Genomic DNA, 10,618 nt, shown 5'->3' with positions numbered 1-10,618 from the left:
CTTTTGATTTTTGGACAAACTCATTGGCTAATGCACTGTGGCAACTATACAGTGGCTTTACACAGTAGTTTGCCTGTACGAAAAACAACAACAAACACAATCTTGGGACTATTGTCAGTTAAGAAGAAAGTTAATTCGATGAACTGCGACTCAAAGGTTTGACTTGTCCAACCTGTCTGGTGGCTCAAAGGACCGTCTATTTTTAGTTGGTTCCAGGAGGGGAAGGGGGGAGAGAGGGAGGAAAGGAAAACAAGAGAGGGTCCAGACAGACGTGTCATGGCATAAAAAGCTCATTAGACCTGCAATGTCACTAATCCGTTATGTTACATTTTAAAGCGAAATGAACTGAAAACACTAATCCGCGTTTATTTTGTTCCTGTGCATTGACTATATCTGAGACTAAAAAGCTTTCTTGACTGAACCTTGCAATCATCGGCCTATAGGAAGAGCGAGGAGAGGACATGAGGGGGGAAACAGCACCTCTTCTTCACCCTGGAAGAGGGCAGGGAAAAAGGAGTGGAGTGAATGAAGAGGAGGAGGAAGAGGAGGAGGAGGGAGTGAGGCTCTTCTCCTCTCTCTCTCTCTAAGAGCATTAACTGTAGAGTGTTCTGGCGGTGACAGGGCTGTCAGGGTCAGATGGCTGCTCAGCCTGATTAGACCAGCTCACAGCAGATCCTCAGCCCAGCACACCACACCGCTACAAGCGAGGTACAGCTCCGACCTGGCACGTACAGTACACTGCAGCGGTTACTGAGAGGCCAGGGGGGACAGGAGAGAGGTGGAGAGTTCAGTGTTATAGTGGGGCAGAGCTACAGGTTGTTGCATTTCATTTTACTGCTGCTTGACTACCATACAGTTCAGCTTCTAGTAGCAGAAAAAGACTAAAAGCAGGCGGACTTTGCTGTGAGAAAGAAGAACTCATGTTTAGTCTGGTTGGAGATGACATTTAATAGCAGGTAAGGACAAACACTCAACAGATACTGTATTTTGTGTTGCTGTTATTAAATAGTATTTGGGAAACGTTCCTGACACTGTCACCCAGCCACTGTGATCCTCTGCTACAACAAGTTTTATAACTTTTGAGATCATTCAATTATTATGACAGATAATGTAGATATTATGGAGAATTTCCATAGACATCCATTTCCACAGTATTAGAGATAGTAATCAAGGAAATCACAGATCTTCAGTGGAACAGGCTGAGAGCAGGGAAATGGGTGCACCAACACTGGAGACTGTTTTTCCACAAAAAATTGATGTGTCATAGAATCAGCTGCTAGTATAGATACAGCTATAAATACAGCTGCAGGGTGTTCAGTGTCTACAGGGGTTTACTATAACAGGCAGTCAGCTGGTTGTCTGTCAGCACTCACACTATTGCAGAGCTGCTGCTGCAGCTTCTGCAGGACTTTGGTGTAACTGCCAGTCAGTGGTTTGTGGATTTTCCAGTTCCCAGCCAAGTCCACTGAGGTAAGAAGGAAGGCTTTATACGTTATGCTTTCAGAAACAACTCCAATTTAGGCATTTAGCACGTCTACTTTTTGAGAGTGACTTGTGACTGGAGGTGCTACAGAAAGCCTCCTCTCTAGTTGTTAACTGGAAGGCAGCAGAGATGAACATGCTGTAACAGGATTTATATTACGGCCACTACGATACTAACCTGCCTTGTTGTTGTCTTTACTACTAACTTAGATGCTTAATTGTGTTTAAGCCTTACGTTTCTCGTACTGTGGAAAAGTTTGGCAACCTAAAACAGCTCTAAATAATATTGAGATCCATTTTTAACTTCTTTGGGTCCTGACCCAGCCTGTGACAGGGAAAGAGCCAGGCAGCCAGAGAACCAACTGGGGACGCACCTGTTTTTACAAACCAAACTGTGCTCTAAGGTAACAGGGAAGATCGGCTTTACAGTTTTAATTGGAATTACTGCTGCCGTCTAGCCATTTCCCATCATGCTCCTTCATGCGTTCATATGTTGTTTTTATATGAAGTTTAGATGTCAGTTAAATGCCTAAAAGGACCTAAAGTGACTGCATTACTTGTGAAGAGTAAGTATTTAAATGTGTTTTATGTTAAGATGCTTTAGAGCTTTTTTAATGCCTGTTTGTTTCTCAGTTTCAGTGAATTCCATGCGTTGTCTTGTCTGTGACAGTGCCTTCGGTCATGTTGCTCTGTGTGATACAATCATTTATCCCGTTTGTCTCACTTTTAATTTTGTTTTGCTTGTGTTATATGAGGCTGTAAAATCAGAAAGGACCTATCTCTAAAACCTCACTTTTCTTTTTACACTTTGAATCAATTAGCTGGAAAATAACTGACCTCTATTGACCTCTAACGTGATTAGTGGTAACACAGGATAAATTCCTAATAATAGATAGTCAACAACCTGGAATAGACTACACTCTTCTGGAAGAGTTAGCGAGTAAGTCGGCATGTGATTATGTGTGTGTTGTCAAAGCTGATGTGAAGAGGTGACCATAGATTACCCAGAGTGCCTGTGGACTTTCCCTTGTTGTTTGTCTGAATGTTTTGGCATGTCAGTGAGAGGAGGGTTACATCTGCAACCACCTTCCTTCATATGTCCCTCACTACCTGTCTGTTGTCCAACATAATAGAGAAACATTGTTAATTAGCATTTTCAGACAGATGCTTTCCAGGATATCAGAAACTGACATTGTAACAAGATTTGGTTAGCTGCCAACGTGTTTACTGAGAAGAGGAGAGTGGAGCGGCTTACCAGCCACAGACATAATCGCCACTTGTTTTTCAATTACTGCTCTTGGTAAAACACTTCCCAGTTGTTTCTGTGTAACTATGTAAGATTTTAATAGGTTTACAAAGAATGTTTTTGTAATGCCTTTTTTAAATTCTTGCTGCCCTATTAAGTAGAGTATTAAACGTGTTGACTTTTGAAGAAACTGCATTTTAATTTCGAAGCAGTGTCCGTCCTTTCACTAAGATACTTGGACAGAACAAATATACTGAACGAATAAAACATATTGTATAGCAGGGATTCAGCCCAATGTCTTTTACATCAGAGCTGTTGAACACAAATTCATGACATGATATTATCTTGGCTACATAAATAGGCCATAATTTCAAGTATATCCTTGTCAAGCTCGAAGTAAATAGCATTTAAACATCTCATAGACATACTGAAAATATCTGATCAAGAACACATTTTTGGATGATGAAACATGTCAAAGTCAATGACACATACTGGCGAGCAACCACTTTTATTCCAAGACCAATATGTGTCAGTTAAATTGCCAAATGGATAAATGATTCCAGCCCTACTCTAGGGGGACCTGCTCTAGAAACAGCGAGTGACCTAACCTTCCTTTTTTATTTAGTTTTACAGTTTGTACTCCAGTATGTGGTCTGTTGTCCCAAAGCCTGGAACTGCCCTCAGATTCTCTTATGCACTTAAGAATCCTCCTAGAGTACATTAAATAGACCACCAATTTTCAGACTTTGTCTCCTTTTTTTTCTTTCAGAGCAAATTCAATTTTGTTGATATTGTGCAGGCTAATCTAATAAAATTGTCCATATTTTGTGAGCCACATAATGTATTAGATTTTCTAGTCCATGCTGCATCTGTCATCTGTTTCCTAGATTTCTAGTCCACTCCATGCAAGTAGGAACACTTTTGTACATCGTTCAGTAGCTAAGATGGTAGTTTACTCTGTGTGTATGTACATATGTATACATATGTATACACAAAACTTGCTTGCAGATATTAGTGGTTTTGAGTATATGCATAAGAACAATTTCCAAAAGTTCACTCAGGCTCATTAGTGATAGGCTATATGTATGGCTTTTTAGATTTTTTTTTTTTTTGTAAAGCAAATGCTTTAATTGTGTTTAATAGAAAATCTGTTAAAATATACACATATGCATATCTTAGTGTGTGTGTTTGTGTGTTTATTTATGCACATCAGCCAGGCAGCAGCCCTCCTGCTGGCCTCCATATTACTGAAGAAGGCTGTCATTAGTATATTTTGTCATATGAGCTGATTTTACAGATACAGTGTTTGGAACAATGGAAAAAATGCTAAATTATTAATATTTTGTGTTTGTCTGTTTTCATGACTGTCTTTCTGAAATTTGATTCTTTAAAGAGTTAATATATTTTCTATGTTTTGTACTTTAGAATTGCTGGTTGATGGAGTTTGTGCGGCGGAGTGGTGACTACTGCCACGCCCAACACATTTAGACCCTGTCTGGGATGAAGCTACACCATGCAGTCCTGCGGCCCTGAAACCTGAAAGACCACTGGCCTTCGCCCTCTGAACCAGCCAGCTCATGGGGTAACAAGTGGAGCCTCGACACTGAAAGCTAACCGGAGAGAGAAGGAAAGAGAGAGCTACTGAGAGACAAAGAGAGAAAAGGACTGGACAAAGAGAGAGATAAAAACAAAGAGACGAACAGAGAGAGAGAGCTGACACTCTGTGGCCTCCTCAACTATAGGATACAGTCAACTGATGGGGTAATACAAGACAACAGGACCTCAGATTTGGGAAAATACCTTAAACGGCTATAAACAGTCTCCCAATAGGAAGTTCCACAAGGGAGAGGAAGTCCAGAGTCACCTGCAGACCTGATATAAGTTGAAGTCACAGCAGCTAACTGCTGCAGCTGGAGCTAAAGGTGAGGGGTCAACATATCTTCACTAAATATATATATATAAACATACAATGATGCACCAACACTTTTTAACTCCTGCACTTTACTGCATACTCCTGACCTCTACTGACTTTATAAAAGGATTCTACTGTAGTATTTTAGTTTGGTCAGTATGAGCTGAAATTAACTTTTGTCTTGCCTTTCAAGGTGAGATTACAAGAATGTTTTTACGTCCCAGGCCTTGCATATGGCCTGGTGTTTGTGTCCCAGGATTGACATTTTTAGAAATATAAATAATCTTTCACCATTTTGAGGGCTATTTACTTCTTTAAAATATGACAATAATGCAGTGACAAAAGCACATTGAGCACTCTGCTCACATCAACGAAACAGAAAACAGTATTTGTAATACAGCCAGTGGCTATGATACTGGGAAGAGGAGTGGCCAGAAATGTTTATCTTCTGTTCTTGGGAAGTGTAACCATGTTGCTGTAAAACACCTGCACTCTATGCTATACTGATATGATTAAGCAGTATTGGCTGTGAAAAGTTGTTTAGCAGCATGTGAAGACTCTGATGGCAACCAAATAGTTCTTATCAGTACTAACTAAAATAGTGGCTGTGTATGCTTTGGGGAATGTCAGGCATTCGTAAATTAAGATTATTGAAATTAAAATTCCATCCTAAAATACACTCATGTCCCTGTTATCTTATTTGAAATGTGAGCAAGAGCAATGCAAGTCATCATGAGGTACTCTAGTGTTCCACTGACAGTGATAATTCTACCATGTTGGTTTTTGTTTTTCATACAGTAGACTACACAGAAATATTGCATTACGTGAAGCATTCATGCATTTTAATTATAAAATACAGTTCTATTCACAACAGTCCAAGATTAGTGATATATATAACTTGTTTTATGTTGTTATGCTGGGAATTATGTGAGGTCGATACTCAATGTACAACTACATAGAGGTGTTAGAGAGTTGTGAAGTGAAGGAGATGCCAATCAAGTACAGTCTGTACCTGCCCACAGCAGACTTTTGAGATGAGGTCTAATCAAGCTAATAAGTGAAAACAGCTGAGGGGGTTTAAGGTCTGTTAACCTAGTTGTTTGAACACTGTTGTCCCACACCTAGACTTGTTTGTTATTGCTCTTTATTGTGTGAGATTTACATAAGGGGGACTGTAAGTATGTGACCTTGAGGTGAGTTTTGAGAAGACTGTAAGAGGTTTGGTTGCAGTTGAAAACATTACAAAAAAGTTACAGTAATGCTTGTGGTGTGTGGGCAGGTTGGGCTCAATACGCCTTTTTCCACAGCAGATATTTTGACGGAAAAGCACAAGTGTTACTAATAACATTAACGATGGCTCTGATCTGTTCTACTGTCCCAGTAAGTCATGACCGTGTGACAGTGAACCCGCATGCCAGACCTTGAAACTAAAGCAGCTAAACTAAATAGTACATTTCTCTCTGACATTGAGCTTATGGCTAACAACTAACCGCTCACACATAAAGGTCATCCTGGGATGTCAAAGGTCACACTGGCAGCCATGAACCGTCCAGCTCCAGTGGAACTGTGCCACAAGAACATGAGATTCCTGATCACTCACAACCCAACAGACAGCACACTCAGTTCCTTCATAGAGGTGAGAAACGTGTGTGTTGACAGACACACATGCACTCACACTGTATAAATAAACTGAAGCAGCTAAAAGACATTTTAACTGAATTGATGTACTTAAGTTTTAGCTTAGTTGTGAAAATCATCTCCTATCACTGTTGTTCCTTTCAGGACCTGAAGCACTACGGTGCCACCACAGTTGTTCGAGTCTGTGATATCACCTATGATAAAACACCATTGGAGAAAGATGGCATTAATGTGGTGGTGAGCACACACTAAACTCCCCACAAACAAACAAACACACATACACACAAAACATTAACACTCAAATCGAGTGTCAGAAGTGCTGTAGCTGTTCTGCTTTTTGTTCAGGATTGGCCATTTGATGATGGAGCCCCGCCCCCCAGTAAGCTGGTTGATGATTGGTTGAGTCTGCTGAAGAAGAAGTTTCAGGAGGATCCAGGATGCTGTGTGGCTGTTCACTGTGTGGCCGGACTTGGGAGGTGAGAGACACACCGATCAGTCTGAACTGAATGCTAGAGAGGGAGACACAGGCACACACATACATATATACACACAGCAGGGGTTCATTAACATGTAGAGAAAGCCAAAAAGTAATGAAATAAATGGAATAAGTTCCACTGGTTTCATGCTACTAGTATAAAACTAATGCCGCGGATACCTTTTGTTGTAGTTTTTGTGGCATCGATATTTCTACACTTTAGTAATTTTAGTCAGCTCTGTTAGTGACAAACATGACATATAAGCAGTAGCCGATTGGTCTTTCTAAACAGGTTTTCTGAAACTTTTTTGAAGATGCAGATGAACTATCGTTATTTTTATTTAGACATTAACAAACATACTCTTTTTGTGTTGGTGTGTCTATTTATGCACACAGGGCTCCTGTGCTGGTTGCTCTGGCACTGATAGAGAGCGGGATGAAGTATGAAGATGCTATTCAACTCATCAGACAGTAAGTTAATTTATGTATTGCATCCTCATAATGCAGAAATATCACATATCATGGTGGGAGAGCACTTTAGAAGTTAGGTGTCTTTATAATGCATAACAATAAGCTTATAAACAGCTGCGACGGCTGAATTACAATGTCTTATTTTAATAATATATACACAAGAAAGCTTTGTGTAATATGTAAAATGCTTAGGCTTAGGAGTACATTTTTACACCGGTTTTCACTCCTGATAAAGCAGCAAGAACATGGGAATACAAAACACAGTATAGTGTGTGAAGGATGGCTAATATGTTACTATTTAAACCCACTCTGTGTAGAAATTGAGATTTTCTTTCTTTGGGGCCATCCAGTGGTGGTATCAAAGAAGACAATGTGGTGACTCAATGCATACTGATATTCTGTTACATGTATCCAGTTGCCGATTAAAGAGCACAGGCAGACTCACTTCATGGTGTTAAATGAACAAAATGCTTGGGATGTTTTTTAATTATATGCAAGAGATTAACCACTTAACCGTTATAAACACAATCCAGTGATCAAGAAAGATATGAATGAACTGTTGACTTCCACTATACATTGTTTGTCTTTGTGTGTGTTTCAGGAATCGTCGTGGAGCCATCAATAGTAAACAGCTCACCTACCTGGAGAAATATCGATCCAAGCAGAGACTCCGCTTCAAAGACTCTCACGCACACAAGAACAAGTGTTGCACTATGTGAACACACACACACACCTTGTACTCCTCAACAAATGCTCTCAGGAATCCAACCATACAAGCCTTGTGTCACTGTCACAAAAACTAAAATATACGGGATTCATTAGTCCAAGTGTACCCTGGGAATTTTCTAATGTTTTCAAGGAAATTGTATCAGAGCCCATCTTTGTTCCCTTGTTTGTATTGATTTATTGTCTTTTAAAGATTTTATTGGCATGTTTGCTTCATAATATAGTTTACAGTGAAAGATGGCAAAAATAGCTGAAGGACAGAAAATAATATTTAAAAAAATGTTATATGTACTTTATTAGTACTACAGTTGGCTTAGAGATAACGTGTTAAGGCTTCAATCACATTGAAGTAGCATGCAACATGTAGGACTGATATATTATACATTATGTATTGGTCTTCAAAAGCATTGAATTTCCATTATTTTGTAATGTATGGTTAGTATCTTCACCATAATCACAGTGTAAAATTACACACAGTATTTTTGTGTTTGTGTTATGTCAACACTTTTTAAACAATGTTGGTAGAGTAAAACTGATACACCGAAACACAGGAATAACATCTTAAGAGCTCAGTATTTTTACTGTAAATTAGCATCAATACTTTAAGTTGACCCTCTATTTTACATTTTTCCTGTTGGGGTCTGCTGTCAGTGTAACAGGAGATAAGGGCTCTTTTCCATCCCAGCATTTTCTACCATTCATCTACAATCAGCATTAAAATGAGTTTCTAAAATGCTAGATAAGGCATTTTGGTAAAAATAACGCCTTCATTTGGTTTTTGTCAATGTCACTGTTTTAATATTACTTCATTGTGCTCAAGTGTTTACATATCAGTGTGTGCATTACAGCATATTTTGCTCTGTTTACTGACACCCACATAAGGAAACATCTTTGGTAACAGATTTCAAGCCAGGTTTAATATGTATTATAAAAAAGGAAAGGTTAATAATTCTATAGTAATAATACATTACACATTCTAAAATGTAAACTAGTTGTAAATATTAAATTTCTTACTTTTATTCTCCTAGAAGTCAGGGTGAACTACTCCTCCTATTCACTGACTACACAAATGTGCAAAGAAAATTAAATCATTGCAGGTATTACAAATATATTTTTTTATTTTCCTGTAACTTTTCATCTTATCATCCAATGATATATGAATAAATGGAGTAACATGTCAAATAGCACAAATATTGCTATTCATCATCACATCTTTTAAATAAGATTATCTTATACATATTTTATTGTAGGGTGTAGTTTACTCATTCATTTGTGTTATTCCTCAAGGATGCATGTAACCAACTGCTTCTGACACAGTTTTCATTCAAAATTGATATTTTTTGCTGATAATAGAGCATGCACTTTTTATGAATTAGCAGACTGCTTGTGATAGTCTTCTCATCTGTGTTATGAAAAACATGATGTCCTGAACAACAATTTGTGAGAAAGTGATGAGAAGTACAGAAGCAGCAGAGATGGAGAAGAGAGGAAAGAGGATCTACCATCTTTACCTGAGAGCTTTTCCTTTTTTTAACAAATTGGCTACAGTTTACTTGTTCAAGTGTGTGCGTGTGTTTGTTTGAGTGCATGTGTTTGGTAGTCTTTAGCTATTTGGGACTGCCCTGAGCTGACACTTTTTTTTTGTATGTAAAAAACAAATGCTGTAAATGTCTGTCTGTAAATTCTTGCATTGTTTAATAAAGGTTTTGTCATTGTCCCTATCTTAATAACTGTTCATCAATTACTCTGTCAGTTTTGCACCATCTATATGGGTCCATTTTCTTTCCTGCTGTAAATTATAAAACATAAAATCACAAACACATAGGGCCTAGTGTAGACAAAACCCAACAAATGTATAAAACCCTTTTACTGAGACAGAGTTTAACCGCACATTAATATGCCATTAAGAAAGCCAATTGAATGATCAGTGTATCGCTGTATTAGATCTATAATAATTGACTGATTTATAAGTATAAGTAAAGTCAGTATATGAGCTTGATGATAAATAATTCACTGTGGCATATAACACCAACTCCTTCAATCAGAGAGCAAATGATATGAACAGATGATATGAAGGATACTTTCTCACCTAAACAATCTCAGCTTCTTGCTAATGTGAAAGAAATGTAATTCAACTAAAGTTAGCGTGAAAACAAGAAAAAAAACCTCAAACTAAAGCTATTTCAAATTTGTTTGTACAAGGAATGTTTTGAAAGCACTCAAGGTAAATTATAGTAGGAACTATTCTGTCTGAAATCTGCAACACAAACCTCTGTCTGTTCCAAATCAGTCAAATAAATGTTCATTTAGTAACAGAAATCGTTCTGTACCAAAATGTAGCTGTTGTCCTGTCAACAGTCATTTTCTTATGATATTTTTACATTTTAAATTAAAAAACAAATTGTTTCACAAAGCCTGTATTTGTTGCACCACATAACCATTGAACTGTTACATCAGAACTAGTATAACTCCATGAGACACACTGTATTTATCATATTCACTCAACTTTGTAGGCGACTTAAAGTCTACATTAACAGTGCTGAGGCCTGTTGACACAATGAACAACAAATTACAGATGTTAGTGAAACAAACCCTTGACCAAAATGTGTTTCCTTGAGGAAAACTGAAAGGAGTAAGCTGTAATCAAACTGATCAGGAGGGCCGGTGA

The 10,618-nt window shown here is 38.2% G+C and overlaps 1 protein-coding gene across 4 annotated transcripts; it reads left to right on the top strand.

Annotated features, from left to right (window-relative positions):
* The first annotated feature begins 334 nt into the window (after window positions 1-334).
* LOC118335879 (protein tyrosine phosphatase type IVA 3) lies at window positions 335-9,677 on the top strand. 4 transcript variants are annotated; one of them, XM_035672365.1, is made up of 7 exons: window positions 335-708; window positions 4,154-4,650; window positions 6,146-6,276; window positions 6,423-6,515; window positions 6,624-6,754; window positions 7,150-7,224; window positions 7,826-9,677. In XM_035672365.1, exons 3-7 carry the CDS (start codon window positions 6,157-6,159, stop codon window positions 7,941-7,943), a joined length of 537 nt encoding a protein of 178 aa, XP_035528258.1. In that variant the 5' UTR covers window positions 335-708; window positions 4,154-4,650; window positions 6,146-6,156; the 3' UTR covers window positions 7,944-9,677. The 4 variants fall into 4 exon arrangements, with proteins under 4 accessions (XP_035528258.1, XP_035528256.1, XP_035528257.1 ...); XM_035672363.1 differs by having other exon boundaries at window positions 335-956; XM_035672364.1 differs by lacking the exon at window positions 335-708 and adding an exon at window positions 1,313-1,470.
* Window positions 9,678-10,618: the final 941 nt, after the last annotated feature.

The sequence above is a fragment of the Morone saxatilis genome, unplaced genomic scaffold (genome assembly GCF_004916995.1).
Source record: "Morone saxatilis isolate NCDOM2014 unplaced genomic scaffold, NCSU_SB_2.0 Contig24, whole genome shotgun sequence".
NCBI lineage: Eukaryota > Metazoa > Chordata > Actinopteri > Moronidae > Morone > Morone saxatilis.
The sequence above is the reverse complement of the archived record's forward strand: the minus strand, read 5'-3'. Positions and strand labels throughout refer to the sequence as shown.

Excerpts from the sequence above, each read along its gene's own strand:
- LOC118335879 (XM_035672365.1), top strand. The coding sequence starts at position 6,157 with ATGTCAAAGGTCACACTGGCAGCCATGAACCGTCCAGCTCCAGTGGAA. Across the intron at positions 6,516-6,623 it reads AAGATGGCATTAATGTGGTG|GATTGGCCATTTGATGATGG; the intron begins GTGAGCACACAC and ends CTTTTTGTTCAG. Across the intron at positions 7,225-7,825 it reads GCTATTCAACTCATCAGACA|GAATCGTCGTGGAGCCATCA; the intron begins GTAAGTTAATTT and ends TGTGTGTTTCAG.